This window comes from Microcaecilia unicolor, chromosome 3 (assembly GCF_901765095.1).
Source record: "Microcaecilia unicolor chromosome 3, aMicUni1.1, whole genome shotgun sequence".
Lineage (NCBI taxonomy): Eukaryota > Metazoa > Chordata > Amphibia > Gymnophiona > Siphonopidae > Microcaecilia > Microcaecilia unicolor.
The window spans coordinates 256,814,470-256,837,364 of NC_044033.1; the positions used below are offsets into that span (position 1 = coordinate 256,814,470).

Below are 22,895 nucleotides of genomic sequence, written 5' to 3' on the forward strand. Positions count from 1 at the left end.
TGTGCCTCTCGCTCAGGCTGTTTCTACATTCTGCACTGAACAGGTCTATACATCTCAGCATGAAAGTTCCATATATTAGTAGATTTGCTGAACTGCTTCCTCAAAATGCTTTTAATCTTAATTAGTACGTCACCAATCCATTTCCATCACTTTTCAGCAAAATGTTTCTGTTCACTTCAGCCCTAAAAATCCAGTTTCGCACTGAGAGGAAAGTCACCAAATCCTATTAAATTATCCTTTGTTTGTTTGTTTTATAAACTAACTACCGGGACAGGCTTACTACATCCACCATCTGCTGGAGACTGAGATCGGGCTTCTGGGGTCAGCACAGCATGGTTATAGCTAGTCCCAGAAGTCAGTGATTCTCGGTCTCCATCTGCTGGTCGGCATGCATAACCCATCTGTGCTGGTCTGGAGGGATGCTATGGAATCCAGTTTGGTTATTTCAACCTGGTTTACACTTCACATTCAAAAGACAAAGCTCCCTAACCCCGGAGTGAAATCTTTATGCATGGACTGTACCTTTAACGCTTGGATATCCTCTACTCGAATGACAAACTCATCTCTCTCTCGGAAAATGCCTTCTCCCCCACTCTCCCCGTCTTCTTCGTCAGTTTCCCCACAGATGGCTGCCGTTTCCTGCTTCTTTGCAAGATGCAAGGGTCTGGAATCTTCTGGCTCTTCTTGTTCTGGAGAGGCTTGGGCTGGAGGCTCTTCCAGGGGAGCCTGGGGGGCTACAGGCTCCTTGAGCAAAACTGGGGACACAGGCATGGCTGGCTCTGGCTGAGATGAGGGTTCAGAAAGTGGTGGGCTTACTTCCTTCTCCTCTATCACCGTTGTAACGTCTTCCAAATATAAAGGAACAAAAATGGTTTTTCAGTTCCATGTTGTGCTAAGTTAGTAACCTTAAGCTCACTCCCACAGTAACCCTGCAAGAGCAGACAAGAGTTTGCTTATTCTCCTCCCTCTCCCCTCACTTCCCTACGTCCTCTGCACCAGTACAAACTAGGGCATTGGCTACTAGTTTTGAATTTTGATATCACATTTACTAAAGCAGAGTCTTTGATTATTACTTCTACTACCAGAACTGTTACCTGTTTAATTTAATGCTGTTTTGGTCTTTGCAATATCTTTATGTACAATATCACATCCGGGGAGGGGTTGATAGAAATAGTATATTGCAATCATTTAGCATTTTAAACAAATAAAAGGCCATTGTACTGTTCCAACGAGCGCATGTCATCAACAAGGTTTTGCCCCTCCCCCCCAAATAAAAGGCTGAGAAGGGACCACCCTTACCTTGCATATATTTTAGCCCAAAATAAGGTGGCTTGGCAGCCAAGATTGATTCATCCACATAGATATAAATTCCATCCAAATTGCACAACATCCACCTCAGCCCTACCAACCTACCTGTGACATCCCCTTCCTTTCGATCAGTGGGGTCATAGAGAGCAGAAATGGCTGAGGAAATGCTCTTTTGGAGGTCCTGGTTTTTGCTGACAGAGTCTTCCTCATCAGAGGAGAAGGATGGTAGTGTCTCCAGATTCCGCTTCAGCTCATCGTCTAACCGCTTGCATGGGCTGGTGCAGCTCATTACCAGACTGTCACTCTCTGTGGCATCTAGTGAACCCGAGAGCATCTGAGATGCCATTCCGAAGGGGGGTTGTGAGGCCGTCTGAGAGGAGGCGGAGGGTGGTCGGCTCTTGGAGGGGCTCGTGCTGGCGGTGGGTAATTGCTGTCTTTTGCCAGATTTCAGGAAGTCCAAGAAAGAAGCCATGAACCCCGATTTCATCTCAGGTTGCTTCTCTTCCACTTCCTTGATCTTCTGTTTAATCTTCTCCCTCGTTTGGCTGTTGTCCAGGGTACTCTCCTGTGCTGCCACTACTGGAAGCACCTCCAGGGTTTCCATGGGTACTGGCTCGTTTGCCTTTGGCATTTGCAGTTTGATCTGTTATCAGAAACAAAAAAAAGTCATGTCACATGATTTGATAAATATACAAATCATCCTACATGATAATAGGCTATTAGGGTAGCCGGTCAAGTTTCTTTTATAAACTCTGCCTTTTCTTTTTCAATTAAACATGGTGCTAGACCACCAGACAATATTCTTCTGAATTATGAAAGGGAAAATTAGGTTCTTACCTTGGTAATTTTCTTTCCTTTAGTCATAGCAGATGAAACCATTACGAATGGGGTGTGTCCACCTACCAGCAGGGGGAGATAGAGAGCACTGAAAAACCATAGTGCCTCTTGGCCAGCTAGCTCCATCTGCCTCTCAGTATTTGAAGCTTCCAAAGCAGTGTTACACCGCAAAGTAGAATAACATGAACTTTCCTCACGGCGAACAAACACCTCAGAACAGGAGCAGTAATTCAAAGGAGGGACGAACTCAACCTCCTGTAACAGAACAGAAATTCTGAAGACTGTTTTCCAACTTCTCCCAATGAGGGAACATATCTACAGGAAAAACTGAACCCAAAACAGCATCAATCAATCAATCAGGGCGGGCTCATGGATTCATCTGCTATGACAAAAGGAAAGAAAATTACCAAGGTAAGAACCTAATTTTCCCTTCCTTGTCATCAAGCAGATGAATCCATTATGAATGGGATGTATCAAAGCAATCCCTAGATAGGGTAGGAACAGGCCACACCACGCGCCAGCACTTGTGCTCCAAAATGCGCATCCCTCCTGGCAGCCACATCCAGCCTTTAATGTCGGGCAAATGAGAGCTTAGAAGCCCATGTCGCTGCACTGCATATCTTTTGAAGAGAGAGTGCTCCAGTTTCAGCCCAATAAGAGGAAATCGCTCTTGAGGAATGTGCCTTAAAGGCTTCAGGCGGAGGCTGGCCAGACAACAGATATGCTGAAAAAAATAGCTTCTTTGAGCCAACAAGCCAGAGTAGCTTTAGACGCTGGAGCCCCTCTGCAAGGACCTGACAACAAAACAAAAAGGTGATCAGAGGTCCTGAAAGCATTTGACATGTGCAGATACTGCAACAGAGCCCTTCGCACATCTAGAAGGTGCAAATGCAGAAATGGGTCTCGAAAGGACCACGCCTGGAGCTCAGACACCCGTCTCGCCGAAATAATGGCCACCAAAAAGACCGTCTTTAGGGTCACATCCTTCTCTGAAGCTCGCCTAAGCGGCTCGAAGGGCGAACACTGAAGGGCCTTTAAAACTAACCCCAGGTTCCAGGCCAGACACGGAGCCCAAAAGGGAGGACGGAGCCGAAGCACCCCTCTAAGAAACCGTGCCACCTCCGGATAAGCAGCCAGGGAGAGGCCAGCCACCTTCCCCCGAAACATGCTACGGCTGCAACTTGAACACGCAGGGAATTATAGGCCAAGCCTTTTTGTAAACCATCCTGCAAAAATTCAAGTATCAGCGAGACAGAAGCCCGTATGGTTCCAGGGCTCTGTCCTCTCCTGGTTCTCCTCTTATCTCTCCCACCATACCTTCAGAGTACATTCTCATGGATCTTCCTCCACCCCCATCCCGCTCTCTGTTGGAGTTCCTCAGGGATCTGTCCTTGGACCCCTACTTTTTTCAATCTACACCTCTTCCCTGGGCTTCCTGATCTCATCTCATGGTTTCCAATATCATCTTTATGCTGACGACACCCAGCTTTATCTCTTCACACCAGAAATCACTGCGGAAACCCAGGCCAAAGTATCAGCCTGCTTATCCGACATTGCTGCCTGGATGTCCAACCGCCACCTGAAACTGAACATGGCCAAGACCGAGCTCATTGTCTTTCCACCCAAACCCACTTCTCCTCTCCCTCCACTCTCTATTTCAGTCGATAACACCCTCATCCTCCCCGTCTCATCCGCCTGCAACCTCTGAGTCATCTTCGACTCCTCCCTCTCCTTCTCTGCCCATATCCAGCAGACAGCCAAGACCTGTCGCTTCTTCCTCTATAACATCAGCAAAATTTGCCCTTTCCTCTCTGAGCACACCACCCGAACTCTCAACCACTCTCTCATTACCTCTCGCCTTGACTACTGCAACCTACTCCTCACTGGTCTCCCACTTAACCATCTACCCCCCTTCAATCTGTTCAGAATTCTGCTGTGCGTCTTATCTTCCGCCTAGACCGATATGCTCATATCACCCCTCTCCTCAAGTCACTTCACTGGCTTCCGATCAGGTACCACATACAGTTCAAGCTTCTCCTACTAACCTACAAATGCACTCAATCTGCAGCCCCTCACTACCCTCATCTCCCCTTACGCTCCCACCCGTAACCTCCGCTCACAGAACAAATCCCTCCTCTCAGTAACCTTCTCCACCACCGCCAACTCCAGACTCCGCCCTTTCTGCCTCGCCTCACCCTATGCTTGGAATAAAATCCCTGAGCCCATACGACAAGCCCCCTCCCTACCCATCTTCAAATCCTTGCTCAAAGCCCACCTCTTCAATGTTGCTTTCGGCACCTAACCACTGTACCTCTATCCAGGAAATCTAGACTGCCTCAATCTTGACTGACTGCACTATTTGTCCTTTAGATTGTAAGCTCCTTTGAGCAGGGACTGTCCTTCTTTGTTAATTGTACAGCGCTGTGTAACCCTGGTAGCGCTTTAGAAATGTTAAATAGTAGTAGTAGTAGTAATCGCTTTAGCAGCACACCAAGCCTCAAACTGGCACCAAATCCGAACATAGGCAACAGAAGTGGAACGCTTGCGGGCCTAAAGGAGAGTGGAGATGACCTTGTTGGAATATCCCTTGTCTCTCAATTGCGCCCTCTCAAGAGCCATGCCGCAAGACCAAAGCGGCAGGCGTCCTCCATGGTTACCGGCCCCTGTGACAACAGGTTCGGTACCAGAGGCAAAGGAAGGGCAGCCTCCACCAGCATCCGCCGGAGGTCCGCATACCACGGCCGCCTGGGCCAATCCGGGGCAATGAGAACCACCTCTCCTTGATGTAGCCGAATCTGCAGGAGTACTCGCCTTATCAAGGGCCCAGGAAGGAACACATATAGGAGGCCCTGAGGCCAGGGTTGAGCCAAGGAATCCAACCCCGCCAAGCGAGGATCTCTGCGTCTGCTGTAAAGCACAGGACTTTGGCATTTGCGCTTGACGCCATAAGATCCGCTACAGGCGTCCCCCATTTGGCACAGATCTGAAGGAACACTTCGTCTGCCAGTTCCCACTCCGCTGGGTCGATTTGATGCCTGCTTAGATAATCGGCTTGCACGTTGCTCTGACCTGCAATGTGAGCTGCTGACAGAAACTGCAGATGTAGCTCGGCCCAGTGGCAAATCTGCGCGGCCAGTGCCCTGCACTGAGTGCCGCCTTGTCGATTTATGTAGGCCACTGCTGTCGTATTGTCCGACAGAACTCTGACAGCCGGTCCCTCCAGGGTCGTGCGAAAGGCCAGAAGCGCCTGGAATATCGCTTTCCAGTCCAAGCGATTGATGGACCAGCGACTCCTCGGGTGACCAGAGACCTTGGGCATGCCTTCCCTGGCAATGTGCCCCCAGCCCTGCAGGCTGGCATCTGTTACCACCAGGCACCAATCGGGAAGCGCAAGGGCATTCCTCGCCGCAGCATGCTGTCTGAGAGCCACCACTCCATACTGAGCCGGGCCGCAGGGAGCCACGCGAGTCTGCGCTGGTAATCCTGAGATATTGGAGACCATCGTTGAAGCAGGGAACACTGCAGAGGTCTCAGGTGCGCTCTCGCCCATGGCACCACTTCCAAGGTGGCCGTCATTGACCCCAACAGCTGGACTATGTCCCAAGCTCGCGGGCAAGGCATCCTCAGGAGCAGATGGACCCGGTTCTGAAGCTTGCACCGCCTTTGCTCGGGTAGAAAGACAAACCCCGAGGCTGTGTCGAACCAGACCCCCAAACATTCTAGAGATGGGGGGGGGGGGGGGGGGGGTCAGGTGACTTTTGGGTATATTGACGACCCAACCCAGAGATTGAAGTACTGAGACCACTCTGGCTGTTACATGACTCTCCTCTTCTGCAGAGTCCGCTCTGATGAGCCAGTCGTCGAGATGCGGGTGAACCCGGATACCCTCTCGCCTGAGAAAGGCAGCTACTACTACCATTATCTTGGAAAAGGTTCTGGGAGCTGTGGCAAGGCCAAAAGGCAAGGCCCAAAACTGGAAATGTTTTCCCAACATCGCAAACCGGAGAAACCGGTGGTGCTGGGGCCAAATAGGAATGTGCAAGTAAGCTTCTTTCAGGTCTAGAGACGTGAGAAACTCAACTGGCTGTACCGCCGCCATGACGGAGCGCAGGGTTTCCTTGCAAAAATGCCGCACTCTTAGTGACTTGTTGACTTCCTTTAAGTCGAGTATGGGCCGAAAAGGCCCTCCTTTTTGCGGCACCACAAAGTAAATGGACTAACGACCGTAGCTGATCTCGGCAGGAGGCACAGGGACCACCGCCCCGAGGTGCAACAAGCCTTGCAAAGTCTCCTCTACCGCCGCCCATCTGACGGCAGAGCCGCATCGGGACTCCACAAACACGTCTCTCACCGGGGCATTGAATTCTAATCTGTAGCCATCTCTGATCAGGTTCAGAACCCACTGATCTGAGGTAATCTTGACCCATTCCTCGAGAAAGAGGGAAAGACGTCCTCCAACTGCAGGCATCGAGGAGTGGGCCGGCGCACCATCATTGAGAGGGTCGCCCATGAACTCCAGGCCTTGAGCCGGCCACTGTGGAACGTTTGTTCGAGCGAAAGGAGTTCCTCTGCTGAAAGCGGGCACATGAAGTAAACCCAGCAGACCGCCCCGGGCGGTACCTTCTAGCTTCACGGCAGCAAGGTCTGGAAGAGGAGGGAACCACCTGACCCTTGGAAGAAGGCCGCGACCTAGCCTCGGGTAAGCGCTGCGGTTTAGTTTCCCCCAGCTTTAACAATTTTCTCCAACTCCTCACCAAATAGGAGAAGGCCCTGGAAGGGCAACTCCACTAACCTTTGCTTAGAAGCCATGTAAGCCGCCCAATGCCGTAGCCATAGAATACGGCAAGCGGCCACCGCCACCTGTTTAGCTGAAGCTCTGACCAGATCATAGAGGGTGTCAGACAAAAATGACAAGGCTGACTCCATCTGTGGTGCCACATCCGCAAGGAGCTCCGCTCCATCCCCGGGCTGTTCCACTGCCTGTTGCAACCAAGCGAGGCAGGCTCGAGCAGCATAACAACTGCACACAGATGCCCGTAAGGCTAGGCCTAAAATCTCAAAGGACTGTTTGATTGCTGATTCCAGACGTTGGTCCTGCATGTCCTTCAGGGCGACCCCTCCCTCTACTAGAAGGGTAGTCTTTTTCGTCACAGCCATGACTAGGGCATCCACTTTAGGCACGGCCAAGCGTGCCAAGTGCTCCTCACTGAGAGGGTATAAGTGCCCCATTGCCCTGGCAACTTTCACAGGCCCCTCAGGGTCAGCCCATTGAGCCGAAATAAGCTCTTGGATGGAGTCATGCAAAGGAAAGGCTCGAACAGGCTTCTTAGTACTTGTCATCCTCGGATTACCAGAGGAGGCTTCACCCATCACAGGATCTTCAATACAGCGAGCCTGTAAGGCATCAGAAATAAGCGCTGGCATCTCCTCGCGGTGGAAAATCCTAACTGCAGTGGGATCATCCGGATCCAGTGGCAATCCTACACCTTCCTCTGACTCTTCAGACCACAAAGGCCTGTCAGACCCCTCAGAATCCCCACAGCCCGACCACGGGGGGGAAAAGGGGGTGCGCCACTCTCTGAAGGGGAATTTACCCTTCTGCGTTTGTCTTGCAGCCAACTGTCTGGGGAAAAAACCCTGACGGCAATCCCGGACCGGTCTCCACTGGAGAGGAACCAGGTAGCAATGCAGAGTCAGACATCTGCGGCAGAGCTCTTTTTAACATGAACGCTTTATGTAAAAGCAACACAAACTCAGGGGAGAAAGGCTCACCCTGGCCTCCCGGTTCCAATCTGGGGTAAGCAGCTCCTCTGGTAGCCTCCATCCGAGGCTCCCCTCCGGCCTCAGACCCCTCCGCTCCTGCGGGGGTCAAGCCATGCGGTGCATCCAAGATGGCGCCCGCTGCCAGCTCCACCGAGCGGGAAGAAACCTCGCTCGCCATGCTTAGGCCGGCCCTGATGTCTGAAGAGCACGATTTACAGAGCCCCGCTGCGGATCTGCGCTTGCCACAACGTAAACAGCTCTTAACAACCTCCGCAGCCATCGCCGAAAATGGTGGAAAACTTCAAAATGGCGGATTCGCGCCAAAACATCCCGATCACGGGCCCTCCCTGGAGAAGCTACAAGACTCTCTTACCTCACCAGACCGAGTCACAGAGCTCCGGTCACGCTGCACAGACAGAAGGAAGCCTCAGAATCGCAGCGCTAACAAGCGCGTCACGTTTATTTTTTTTAAACCCTGTGAGGAAAGTTAGAGGCAACAGCTACAGAGGCACTCCGGAGGTCCAGGAAAGTGGGAAAGGCAGGGAAAGGACGAATCAATGTGCCTGCATCCACAGAGAAGAGTGTGGGAAAGGCAGGGACAGGGCAAACCTATATGCCTGCATCCACATAGGGGGAAGGGTAAGGCAGGGAAAGGGCTAACCTATGTGCCTTTAAAGTGAAGCTGCAATAGCCACAACACCTCCTGCTACAACTGGCAAAAGCCCAGGAGCCACTCCAGGCAGATTTTTGAAGGAGCTGAATAAGCTGCGTCCAACCCTGCTGGGGAGATAGAGAATACTGAGAGGCAGATGGAGCTAGCTGGCCAAGAGGCACTATGGTTTTTCAGTGCGCTCTATCTCCCCCTGCTGGTAGGTGGACACAACCCATTCGTAATGGATTCATCTGCTTGATGACAAGGAAGCTTCATATTGCACTTAGAAGAGAAATGAGAAAAAAAGACTTACTAATGACTAGAGGACTTTCACAGAACATACAGTGGTGCATCCACATTCACGAACCAGCAAGGGAGTTAGTTACATGAAGGCACCTCTACTGGCAACCCTTCTCTAAGTACATTTGCAAAAGTAGTCCTCTTCTATTAGAAAAATGTTAAAGTGATTTTTCTCCAAACCTGACCTTCCAATTCCGTTGGGTTTCTGCCTCCAGCTACACTTGTGGCCATGCCTTTGTTTTCTAAACCCAGCAGACCTGCCCTCTGAATTCCACCCATTGGTGCAGCTTTAGTGGGATAGCTGGGATTCCCTCCCCAACTGTCAACAATGCATCCCAAATCCAAAAGTCAAACCCTTGATCCCATGTATTCATTTGTAATGCTTCCTCATTGATCTCCCCAATTCACCAATGCCCCGTTTATCCCCTCATTACCTTCAGTGGTTTTAAAGGCTCCAGCCCCAAACTTTCACAGCTTGGCTCTGCTACTTTCTTGCCTCGGCCCCTCCCTCGGCCTCTGGGCTTTTTGTTGCTATCGTGTGCCACGCCATGGGGCTCAGATAGCGGTCTGATTCGTGGTCTTCCCCTTGGCCTGGGAGGGCCCTCTCTTTTGGGTCTGGTGGGCTTTCTGCCTCGTCTCTTTGGACCATCTATGGTTGGTGGACAAAAGTCAATATTACCCATGGGACTAATATTGGGACGTGTTCGGCAGCTTGATATCAAGTCTGGAAGCAAGTCAGGCAGTCTGCGGTTATTCAAGCGAATATCTGCTGGGACATCTTCTTTATCCTCATCATCTTCAAACTCATATTCCTGGGCATAATTCTTCTTTGGGGGCTGGAATGGAGGTTCTCGTTTTTTCAAGAGATGGAAAGATGAAGTTTTGAGAAGCTTCTTGGGCTTGGAAGAGCAGAAGATGGGTGAGGTCAGGCCAGATTTTACCTCAGTTACTGGAGGTCCGTGACTTGACTGGATGAGACCTAGTTGTTCCGTGTTAACTGTGGAGGGTAGTTCATGCTTGACAGAAACAGAATCAAGTCCTAAATGAACATTTTGCTGATTGTCATTACCTTCTGAGGTGCAGTAACCTGAGAAACTTTGGTTAGTCTGCATCATATCATAACCACTTTTCATGCCTTCATTTCTGTCCATGCTCTGGGTACCATCATCACCACACCCTGGTTTAGGAAACTCATCATTACCACAAGAAGGAGGGCAAAACATGTCCTCCATCCCAGGAAAAAAGCTTCTCTCTTCATCCTGAAGGAGAGAATCTGGGAAGCAGATGGACGTCAATGGGACAAAGCGCTGCTTGGAGCCCTGAGGGCTTGGACTATCAAACTGGTCTTTAGGCTCCATCTGAGCTTGTGGAACCTGCTGTGAAGACTCCGCATCTAGGCGCAGTGCCTCCCCAGTGTCAGGAAGGAGGTGTTGTTGTGACTGCACAGAACCAGTTTGACCTAGATGTGTTTCCAAGTTCAGGTCAGGCTCCAGGAAGTCTTGTATCTCCTGAGGCTGCATGGTATCACCCTGAGGAAGAACCTCCATAGCCTCCGACTGAAGAGCTGCCTGTATTCTCTCTGGTTGCATCTCTGCTTGCATATGTTCTGACTGTAACTGTGCCTGGAGCTGAGGTGACTGCTGGTCTGCTTGGATCTGATGGGAGTCTAGAAGCTGGGCCTCTATCGACTGAGAACGTGAGTGGACCTCCATTGATTGTGAGCGGACATGGGCCTGCATTTGCTGTGACTGCAAATGAGCTTCCAGTGCCTGGGATTGCAGTTGCATCTGTAGTTGCGGAGACTGCGCCTCGGCTTGGATCCTTTGCGAGTCCAGAAGATGCACATCCATGGGAGTTTGCACTTTCCTTTGATGAGCCTGCAACTGGCTTTGTGTGTGAGTGAGCACAGACTGCAACAGCTGTGACTGCTGAGTGGTGGGTTGGTGGGTCAGAGACAAGGGCAAGTCAGGTGATGTGTCCAGCATCATTGGAGTGCCCTGCTGAGTCTGCAGCATTCCATGGGTCTCCATTGACTGGCTCTCAGTCACCATTCGATGCGCTTGTGATGCATGCTCTGGCGTTTTCTGAAGATACGAATGTGCTTGATTCAGATCTTTGCTGGATGTGTCCATGTGTGATGTCTGAAGATGCTCAACAGATTTTTTGATGTCTTGAGCAAACGAGTCCATAGCTCCTGCCTGATGCGTATAATGAACCACAGAGGTGGCCAGGGACTCAGGGGTGGATCTGGTGTTGGCATATTCCTTATGTCGGTCACTTTTTTTCTTGTCTTTCAAGCTCTGCAGAGACATCTCCAAGCCTTGGTTGTCCAAATTTGAGTTAGTCCTTATAACACTTTGGAGATGATACCGTTCTTCTGTTTTGCTCATCTCATAGCCCAGGCTCTTGCTGGATCTGTCCTCACACTCAACGAGGCTTTCTGAGGAGACTCTGGGTGGGCTCTGAGACTGCAGAAGGTGCTGAATGAGGAAGTCTTCATCATCTGTCCTCTCTGCAGAGAGAAGATCAGAGTCGGATTTTGGTTTACTATAAGAGGAAGTTCTTTCCAACGTAGGCTGGGTGCTCTGATAACTTTGTGAATGAGAAGCCTGCATGAAAGATGGGGAGAGCACAGATGTCAAGTACTTCTGGGATTGCCCGGGTGAAGCAACACTTTGGGAACGGTTAGACGTAGGGGACTGCAGTGGTCTAATAATCTGAGAGGGGCTAGAGTCAGGTAGATTCTGGCCATGATTGACTGATGAGTAGCCAATAGATTGACCATGGCTGGACATTGCCGGAGAGTGACCAGTGCTGTAACTGAGAGAGGGGCTTGCAGTTGGCAGGCCTTGTGAGTGAGCAGGGACGTAGCTCTGGGCTTGGCTGACAGAAACATGTGGTTCGGTTTGAACAGTGTAGCTCTGGATTTGACCGACGGACGACAGCCCCTGCAGCTGCTCTGGTGAATAGCTTTGATTCTGACTCACGCAGGTTTGGAGGCCCTGTGACTGGCTGGTGGTGTAACTTTGGGACTTATTGCCACTAGTTAGATCCTGGGCTTGGCTAGAAGTAAAACCTTGAGATTGGGTGACTGCCGAGAGATTTTGAGACTGAGTCACCGCATAGCTCTGTGTTTGGCTCATGGACAGCAGGTTTTGTGGCTGCCCAGGAGAATATGCCTGGGACTGGCTGGCAATGACTGAACTGGGTTTCGGCGTGGATGATGAGTAGTTGTGGGACTGTCCGGTAGTGGCTATGCTTTGGCACTTGGGAGTAGCACTAGAGCGTGGTGTCTGTCTGGAAGCAGAGTAGCTCTTGGACTTGTTGGATGAAGAGGAAGTGGAGTAGCCAGGGGACTGAATTATTGGCCTGTAGCTCTGTGACTGCTCCTGCCGAGCCTGAGAGGTTTTCTGCTGTGATCCCTCACTACTAGCAGGCGACTGATCCCCCAGTGGGCTGCAGGACAAAGAGGAGCGATGGCTCATCTGCTGGTAGCTCCCTCCACAGCTAAGATAATGTTGCAGTGAGTGGGCTGCAGCAGCCGCTGATGGGAGCTGAGACTGAGCGCTAGAAGGCCGTTGGTAGTGTTTGATGACACTGTCCTGGCGGGGAATGGCTCTCTCAATTGATGATGCGGGTGAGCTAGAGAAAACGGATGCATTGTACAGTTGAGATGTCTGTTCTGAAGGGCCCAGAGAGGAGGAGAGAAGGTTAAACTGGGAGGGCAAATGTCGGGAGGCAGATTCCTGCGCACTGCGATAGGCTGAACTCTGTGATGGCAATCCCGTCCCTAGCACCGTGCTGCCGAGGCGGTCAAAGCTCAGGGAAGAGGGCACAGAAGACTGGGATGACTTAATATGGAGGAGAGGGTCGTGAGGGGAGAGGAGACCGTTGGATGTGGGGCTAAATGTTGCGTCCTGAAGCGTCAATGATGATGTCACAGGAAAGCTTCTTCCACTGAACGATGCTGGATGCTGATAAGCTGAAAGGGCCGATGAGGAGGGGAAAGTACCAGATCCTGGGATTGCTCCAGATATGAAGAGCTCAGCTGGAGCTGGCGTGTGCATGGCTGCAAGAGAAATAAACATTTTTTAAATTTTGCAATTGATAGCACGTTTAAAAAAAAATAAAGACTGCAAGGTTGTTATTCAGAAGCACTCATGTAGTTGTTGGTGGAGCCACCTGCATAAATTCTTTCCCCCTCCTCCCAATAATCAGGGCCACTTGAATTGATAATTGTGGGTGTATATATTGTTATACAGTATGTAGGATTTAGGGCATTTCATTGTCAGTGTCACTTATATTTCTGAGCACCGATACTCAGCCGCTAAACATACAGGGGTCAATATTTCGGCAGCGGTCAGCATTTTGCAGAGAAATTCGAGGCTGGGCCATGTCTTGGCTTCAGCACTGAATTTCCAGGTCAAGTGCTGACTGTGCCCCAGGAAGAGCCCCAAAAGTTTTGAGTTAGGCGCTAACTCGACATTTTCAACAGCACTAACCCGTTAAGTGGCGCTGAAAAAGACCAGTTAGCTCTGAACAAGCGAATTAACCAGCCAGGTAAATCGCTTTGAACATCAACCTGATAAATTATGCATTTAGGTGACACAAACAGTAGTAGATGATCCGGAATGAACCCTGATTGACTTACAACCAAGGTAACTTGCCAAATGTTGTTTTCACTAAATGCTACTCCTTGTTAATGAGCTGAACTTCTACAGTAACACAAATATTGTGAAAAAAATAAAATGCAACTTCATGAAGCCTCATTTCTGCAGCAAGCAATACCTGTTTGCCAGGAGGGTGTGCGAAACTGAGAGAGAAGGGAGGAAGCTGAGGGGCCAGGCTGAGGGCCCCGGGACTCCAGCGCCGATATGAGGTTCATGACTGAGGCATCGGGGGTGGCGCTGCTCGCATGGTGCAGTCCAGTCTCAAACAGCCCCGAGAGGCCTGGAAAAATGGTGAAATATGAAAAAAAGAGAGAGCAAGACAGAGACCGTGCATAAATTGCATCCTATATCAAAATCAAGCAAACAGCTCAGAAGGGGTAGAAACTGACTAAAAGAAGTAAAGGATGTGAAAAAGTAGCACACTACAGTGATGAAACAGAAAGGGGAAGCTATGGGAGTAAGAACTAGGAATTTAAGCAAATGAAGATTAGGAAACATGTCTCTTACCTGCTGGGTGATGATTCGTTGCATAGCCCTGTAAAGGGTGCGGAGTTGCGTACGCCTGTCTGTGCAAAATGTCCGTTTCGGGATGGGAGCTTCTTGACCCTCCATACACCAAACTGATGAGACAGAAACAAATCAAAATTTACTTTTTTCTACATTTCCTATTGACTGGTTATTATAACCTCTGCTGTTCTGATGCTCTGACCCAAGTACATCTACTACTACTACTACTACTACTACTTAACATTTCTAGAGCGCTACTAGGGTTACGCAGTGCTGTACAATTTAACAAAGAGAGACAGTCCCTGCTCAAAGAGCTTACAATCTAATAGACAAGTGAACGGTCGGTCCGATAGGGGCAGTCAAATTGGGGCAGTTTGGATTCACTGAACGGTAAGGGTTAGGTGCCGAACGCAGCATTGAAGAGGTGGGCTTTAAGCAAAGACTTGAAGACGGGCAGGGAGGGGGCTTGGCGTAAGGGTTCAGGAAGGTTGTTCCAAGCATAGGGTGAGGCGAGGCAGAATGAGCGGAGCCTGGAGTTGGCGGTGGTGGAGAAGGGTACTGAGAGGAGGGATTTATCCTGTGAACGGAGGTTACGGGCGGGAACGTAAGGGGAGATGAGGGTAGAAACATCAGAAGTACTTCTAAATTCCCTCTTTCTCCCACCTCAATTCTGAAAAGTCATAAACATGGAGGGTGAAGTGGGGGGGGGGGGGCTGTCATGCTAGGATATATTTCTTTACTGGGAGGTTGGCAGCCACCTCAAAGTGCCAAACAGCACCGGGGATTTAAAAATTTCTATTCCGCTTACAATTAAGCGGATTATAAAGTTACATTCATAATAAAAGCCTAACAAATAAAATCTAAGACAGAACATAAACAGATCACGACTCTTCAATCATAAATCTAACACAAAGATCAACTTCACGCCATCGCAAACACATGTCTTCAGCTGTTTACAGAATTGATGGTTGAACTGAAGTTAATGTTTTGTGTAGCTTTATTTGTATTTGAACACTGAATTATGGAAATGGTTAAGTCCTTAGATCTTTAAAATAAGCCCCAATCACAGCTTACACTCTCCTGGAAATTCCAAACCCATCAGGCAAGATCTGGCTCTCAGAAACTGTTTATAAGGGGGTCGTATGGTTTACCAGGCCATGTCAGAGGCAGCACTTTGATGGGGCTACTAATCCATCTTCTACAACATAAACAGATGCCCCTTAGTGTATAATGAGAAAATGGATCAGGACAATATAGCCTTGATAAAAGGTGGGACAGGGGTATATCTAAGGTATAAATGCATAAGAGATAAGCCTCTGATCTGAGAAGAGTTCTAGAAAGGGGGGGTGTCATAGGATGAAGGTGAAAGGTTGTAGGTTCAAGAATAATCCAAGGAAATATTTCTCAGCTGTGGGAAAGTACTTCCACCCACAGCACCATCAATGACATCATTCACATGTATATGACCCAATTCCGTTACAGGTAAGTAATCTTACTCAATCACCGCCTTGGGTGAATCTCCTCATAAAGGCAGTTAAGAAATCCCAATAAATAAATAAATAAATAAACAAACAAACAAACATACTGCTGACTTATCCATAGGAGCCCATATTCAGTGGTCCTGCTTAAATCGTGTGGTTGAAAATACGCTTAAAGAGAAATGAATAGCTTAGCTGAATATCTTCAAGCGTCAGCAACCCCACTGCATATTTGATCTCACAATTTACAAATGAAGAGATGGATGACAAATATCACTCTTGGTACTGAAATAAAATTCAGAGGGTGGTGGGGCCTCAAAGAAAAGACCAGCCATTCTCCCACTTCTTGATGGCTTAGAAGACAGACAAATAGGGCCCTCAGCTGGGTGTGATTATTAAACAACCTTTAAAGGAATCCTTCCTTCATCTAGCTTAGCTTTATGACAAACACACAATTATTCCTAATATGTTCAAATGTTATAATCTATTATATGGTTGATGTTTTTTCTTGAATGTAAGCCACGTTGAACCTGAGCTTGTTCGGGATAATGTGGGGTACAAATGCCATAATAATAATAGCTAGAAGATGGAAAATTTGTTTGGAGAGAAGTTACAAGCTTTCCCCCAGTGCTATCTGGTGCTCTTGGAGGGGACAGCAGGTCTTGTTCTCCATTACATGGGTTGTACAGTGTAAGGCATTTGCTCTAATAAGAAGATATTTCACTCATCCAGGAGCTCAGTTACTTATAAGAACATAAGAAGGGGGTCATGTGATGCCTGCCTCCTAGCAAGAAGCGTTTGCCTGGGGCTCCAAGGAAGACTTGCTATATATCTCCTAAGTCAGCTTCAAAATTTGGAATTTTTGCTACAAAGCATGCCAGAAGTGAAGATTGAAGTGCTAGAACAGAAATTGTTGAGTGCGAGCTGGTGAACGAGTGACATGCTCATAAAAAAACACAAAACATCTTGGACCAAACCTGTGCCCAAACCATGCAAAATGGCGGAGGGTAGCTGCAATAGCTAACACACCAGCAGAATGGGCGCAAGAAATTTCCAGGGCCATCACTGCAGCACTAGAGGGTCACCTAAATAAGCTGCGATCAGCAGTAGATGAGATAAATGAAAAATCTGACTCGCATTCGCAGAGGCTTACGGAAGTAGAACGCCACATCTCTGACCGGGAAGATGAAGAAGAAAGAAAACAGCAGAACTGTGAACCCAGCTTGAAGATCAGGAGAACAGGATCCATAGAAACAACCCGCGGGTAGTAAGTAGGTCTCCCAAAATCAGTAACAGACTCTGAACTTTACTGTTTTTTTAGCACTTGGCTCCCGACACATTTGGGCCTAGTTTGTAATGCCTCATCCTTTCAATGTGAAAGGGCCTATCAGATAGGAACACGAGGTGACAGAGAATTGAAGCCTCATGCGTCTGTTGCTGAGGACGCTAAACTCCGCGCTTACAGGAAAGCTGGTGAGTTGATATACCAACAAAAACTGCTTTTATTTAATGATTACTCTGCAAGAGTGGCGCATTAGCACAAGGAACTAACACCTGTCTGCATGAACCTTTAGAATACCTGGCCTGGCTGCATATTTGGCATAATGAGCAGTCCTTACTTTTTACAAATAGATTGGGAGCCACTAAATTTATGGATAGCATAAATGCGCAGCAGGCGCCGGAGAAGCAACCTTATGGCGGAAGCCCAGCATGGGATCACAATGACAATCACAATTAAAACAGCAGCTAAACCTGCGGTTATTCCCTAGTATGGACATTGGAAAGTAAAGCTTAACAGTTGTGCACAAATGATTCCATCCACGTAATCGGATGCTGGGACCTTTGTGGGATTGTTGAGTTTCCCCACAGGTGTTGTAATGCCTATGTTGAGACCACTGTCGGGGCACACATGGGATTGTGGCGGTTTGGCTCCGCGAGTTGAGACAGGGACCTGCCATGTACGTTGAGCCTGGGACAGTTGTGTGGGGGGGGGGGGGGGCTGCAATGCACAGCTGGAACCCACGCCATATTTCTGAGGACCTCGCTGCTACAGTCCATCATTGACCAGTTTCTAAATAGACATTTGTTAACACCTGTTTGACTGCAGTGGGACACTCAATCCTACATAGAATAATTGTTTTCATGGGGTGGATTGTGCATGAAATGTCTACTATATTGCTGGAAACAAGATTTTACTGTCCCTTTCTTCTCTTTGCATCTGCTGTGCATTTTCACCCCATTATGCTGCGCTATGTTTATAGATACAACGGGGCTTTTACCCAAGACTTATTCGTGGAAATACCAACATACCCTTTTTAGGCCTGCAATCTTGCCTTTACTGGTGTGCTTTGTATTTCTCTATTGGAGAGATACGTTTACTCCTGGTTTCTGCTTTTGTGGAGCGATTCTTCTTGAGGATCTTCTCCATTTTTGCTTCCATTCATTTCACCAAGTCCTTTGATGCTGTACTTTAATCCCTTTTTGCTGAGCAGGTCTTCCATTCCTTTTGTCTTGCTGCACCTCACGCCTGGAATAGACTTCCCGAGCCTGTGCGTCTAGCCCCGTCTTTGGCCGTTTTCAAGTCCAAACTTAAAGCCCATCTCTTTACCAATGCTTTTGCCTCCTAAACAATACTCAAGCGCCCTGTCCTTTATTCTCACCTATTTTTTCCCTTACCCTTAATTGTTCTGTTTGCCTGTCTTATCTAGATTGTAAGATCTTTGAGCAGGGACTGTCTTTTTGTGTCTGGTGTACAGCGCTGCGTATGCCTTGTAGCGCTATAGAAATGATAAATAGTAGTAGTAGTAGCTTTCAGCTTTTCTTCACTGCTTGGGCCTTCACGCTTAGTTTTTATGGATTATGAAGGTTAAGATGATGGCTAATAGCACCATATTGATGATGGGGAGGGATAGTGAGGGAGGTGGATGGGGGACGAAGGGGACATGTTATGTGTGGATGAGTGCATAGGGGAGAATCTAGGGTTTTGCTTCCTTTGGGATAGAAAGCTCAAATCCAGAACCTCTAGGGTAGCATTTTCCGAAGTGTTCCCCATTCCAGCGCAGGGCCCAAGAGACAGGCAGAGCTCCAGAGACTCAATGTGTGGATGAGGCGATGGTGCAGGGAAAACATTTCTGCAGGGAACTGAGGAAATGCATGAATACAGTCAAAATACCACCAACTAACTGGTATGATTTGCTATATTGTAAGATGTTTTATTGTTTGTTTTTACTGTAATTCACTTAGTAACTGTATGATAGGCAAGATATAAATACATTTGAATGACTGATTGATTGAAACCTGAAACAGAAACCTTCTGGAGACATTTGTATAGTAGAGTACAACAGAGAAGATTGGATACTCAGTATACATAAAAATGTGAACAAGGAAAACATCAAAGCAATGGAAGTATTTGAAGTAACAATAAAAGAGATGGAAAGCAGGTTAAGCGGAACCCTGGCCTAGACGGCGCGCACAGTTCTTGGCTCAATTATCATTTCTCCACCAAGATCTGGCAAATTGCTAAACCAATTCATTAAGCAGCCAGACTTAACACAATAATATATAATAAGCGGAATATAAGTACTTTTAAATTAAAAAAAATTAAAATAAGAAAACTTCTCTGTCCAAAGATAGATCAAATAATATTACAAAAGTTTAACAGATAACTTGTCTACTTATATCTATAAGCCATTCATTACAATGGATACAATCACACTGCTTCTAATAACATTATGGCAATAGAGCAAAAGAGCTGTATTATAAAACCAAAGAACAGTTAATCCCGAATAAAGTCGTTATGGTCTGTGGTAAGAAAGGCAGAAATCTTCAAACAGTATGTACTGACTATAAGAAAGCCTTTGATACCATTCCACACACCTGGATAATAAAAAGCCTTCAAACAAACAAAATAAACCATGTATTGATTGAGTACGTTAAGTTTATCATAAAAATGTGGCAAACCACTCTAATATAAGAAGATGAATAGTTTGTCATTCCTTACATCAAGATCTAGTAAGAAATATTTCAGGGAGCCTCCCTGTCACCACTCTTGATCTGTAAGGCATTTAATTTACTGATTAACCCTTCGGCAATAAATTTAAACTTAAAGATGCTAATGACCCACAAGTAACATCACGTATTGTTTATAGCTAATTTGATGCTCTACAGTTCCAGTGATCAACATTTAGTGAAACAGCTTCCTATAGTAAAAAGTTTTTCAAATGAGATTAGGATAACTTTTGACCTGAACAAATGTGCTAAAGGCAACCTCCCATGAAGAAGAAAAAAAAAACCCACCAAAACTGAAAACATCTCTTTGATGACTACTACTACTACTATTTAACATAAAAGAGCATGAATAACGTATATATAAACATCTGGGAGTAGAGGAATAGGCAACAAACTTTCATAAATTATTGAGACAAAATATCAGTAAAGCACATTGCTGGGATTAAAATTGACATTGAAAATTGCCTTAACAGCACAGAATAAGATACAAGCCATTAATCAGCCTGCAACTCCTGCACTCTCATACAGCTTTGGAACCATAGACTAGCCCCATAAAGATCATGAGAAACTGGATGCGCAAACAAGAAAACTCCTGCATGCCCATGAGAGCATCTATAAGAATTCAGCGTATGCTGAGACTGTATATTCATAAAACAGGAGGAATGTACTTTATAAAAATAGATCATACATAAAGAGCTACTATTATAAGCCTCCAGGTCTACTTAACAGCATCAACAGACCAAATTACACACAAAGTGAAGAATTGGTCTCCATCCTTAAACTCAGAGAAGCAGTCCAAGAAATAGAAGGAATATATGAGAATCCATCAGTACAGGTAGAGTAGAAAGGAACAAAATTTGCAAAGCAACAGAAAAAACACACTTTAAAGAATTAGATCAGTCAACAAGTTAGAATAAAGATGCAAATGAATACAGTGGAAAATATAAAATATTACTCCAGAAATCGTGCGATCAAAACCTCACACATAAATGCTTAAGGTGAGGCGACACCTAATTTAGAATTTTGTGTACAATTCTGGAGACCATACCTTATTTATATTCTTCAACACAGTTTCAATCACAGTCCGCAGCTCGCTAAAAAACTGCCAAATCTGCTCTAATGAGCCAGTCGTCTAGATAAGGGTGAACTCTGATACCCTCTCGCCTGAGAAAGGCTGCTGCCACCACCATTACCTTGGAAACCGTACGGGGAGCTGTGGCTAGGTCGAAAGGCAAGGCCCGAAACTGAAAATGCTGGCCCCAACACCGCAAACTGGAGGAACCGCTGGTGCGGGGGCCAAATAGGAATGTGCAAGTAAGCAATGACGGAGCGCAGGGTTTCCATGCAGAAGTGTCGCACTCTTAGGGCCTCGTTGACTTGTCGAAGTCGAGGATTGGTCTGAAAGACCCGCCTTTTCGAGGGACCACAGAATAAATGGAGTGACCGCAGCCGCATTCGGCGGGAGGCACCAGGATTACCGCTCCGAGGTGCAGCAAGACTTGCAAGGTCTCCTCTACTGCCACCCGTTTGACAGCAGTGCCGCATCGGGACTCCAAAAACATGTCTCTCACTGGGGCACCAAATTCCAATCGGTAACCTTCTCTGATCAGGTTCAGGACTCACTGATCCGAAGTAATCTTGGCCCACTCCTCGAGAAAGAGGGAAAGACGTCCTCCTACTGCAGGAATAGAGGAGTGGGCCGGCGTCCCAGCCGCATTGAGCCTGCCATGAGTGGGAAAGCGCGGGGTACAAATGTAACTAAAATAAATAAAAAAATCATTGTGGAGGATGCCCCTGAACTCCTGGCCGCAACCCGGCCGCTGTAGAGCGTTTGTCCGACCGAAAGGAGTTCCTCTGCTGAAAACGGGCACGTTGAGAAAACCCAGCAGAGCGCCCCGGGCGATACCTGTGAGCTTCACGGAAGCGAGGTCTGGAAGAGGGGGGAAACACAGGACCCTTGGAAGAAGGCCTCAGTCTATCCTCAGGTAACCGCTGGGGCTTCGAATCCCCTAGGTCTTTAACAATCTTCTCCAAATCCTCTCCAAATAACAGGAGGCCCCAAAAGGGTAACCTCACCAGCCTTTGCATAGAGGCCGTGTCCGCCGCCCAATGCTACAGCCAAAGGAGGCAGCGGGCAGAAACCGCCACAGACATCTGCTTAGCTGAAGCTCTGACCACATCATAAAGGGCATCAGCCAAAAATGACAGGGCTGACTCCATCCGCGGGGCAACCTCAGAGAGGGACCCCGCACCCTCCGCGGGCTGATCCACCGCCTGTTGTAACCAGGAAAGACAGGCGCGGGCTGCATAGGAACTGCAAATAGATGCCCTTAAAGCAAGGCCCGATATTTCAAAGGACCGCTTCAGCGCGGATTCTAGCCACTGGTCCTGCATGTCTTTCAAAGCGACTCCTCCCTTTACAGGGAGTGTGGTCTTTTTAGTGACCACCGTGACCAGCGCGTCCACTAAAGGGCCAAGTGAACCTCACTCAGAGGGTAAAGCTGCCCCATAGCCCTGGCCACTTTCAAAGGCCCATCGGGGTCAAACCATTGAGCTGAAATAAGCTCCTGGATGGAATCATGCACAGGAAAGGCCCGCATAGGCTTCGTAGTACTCGCCATCCTAAGATTAACAGAGGAGGCATCGCCCTCAGCAGGATCATCAATCAAGAGGGCCTGCAAGGCATCAGCAATGAGAGCTGGCAGCTCGTCGCGGTGGAAAATCCAAACCGCATTGGGATCATCCAAATCCAGTGGCAAACAGGCACCCTCCTCCAGATCCTCCGTCCATGAGGGCCTGCCAGATCCCTCAGACTCCCCACAGCCTAACCACGGGGGGGGGGGGGGGGGGGGGGGGAGAAGGGAGAAGCGCCACTTTCAGATGGGGAATTTACCCGTCTATGTTTAGCGTGTTTCCAACGCTCGGGGGAAGAAATAACATCTGTAGCCATCCCCGGGGCATCAGCACCCAGAGGGAAACAAGAATGCAACGCAGTGTCAGATACCTGCGGCAGAGCTCTTTTCAGCATGAAGGCCTTATGCATCAGCAGCACAAACTCAGGGGAGAAAAACTCACCCTGGCCCTCCGTCCCCGAATTAGGCGAAGCGGAGGTTGGAGCTCCTCTGGCAGCCTCGAAATGAGGCATCCCCCTGCACTCAGACTCCTCCGCCATTGCGGGGGTCGAGGTATGCGGCGCTTCCAAAATGGCACCCACTGCCAGCTCCATCGAGCGGGAAGAATCATCGCTTGCCATGCTCGTACTAGCTCGAGCGACTAAGGAGCACGTACTGCAAAGCCCCGCTGCTGACCTGCGCTTACCACAGCGGGAGCAGCGCTTAACTTCTTCAGCAGCCATCGCCCGAATGGACGGAA

General features: G+C 48.2%; 1 protein-coding gene across 3 annotated transcripts in view; it reads right to left on the minus strand.

Moving 5' to 3' along the window:
• PRR12 (proline rich 12) overlaps positions 1-22,895 on the minus strand; it is a 117,620-nt gene that overhangs the window by 38,718 nt on the left and 56,007 nt on the right. For all 3 annotated transcript variants that reach the window (XM_030198012.1, XM_030198011.1, XM_030198010.1), the window contains exons 2-6: positions 14,038-14,150; positions 13,649-13,810; positions 9,295-12,929; positions 1,414-1,951; positions 523-845 (exon numbers count right to left, since the gene is read on the minus strand). In XM_030198012.1, the coding sequence (XP_030053872.1) occupies positions 523-845; positions 1,414-1,951; positions 9,295-12,929; positions 13,649-13,810; positions 14,038-14,150 (4,771 nt within the window). The remainder of the gene's footprint in view (positions 1-522; positions 846-1,413; positions 1,952-9,294; positions 12,930-13,648; positions 13,811-14,037; positions 14,151-22,895) is intronic.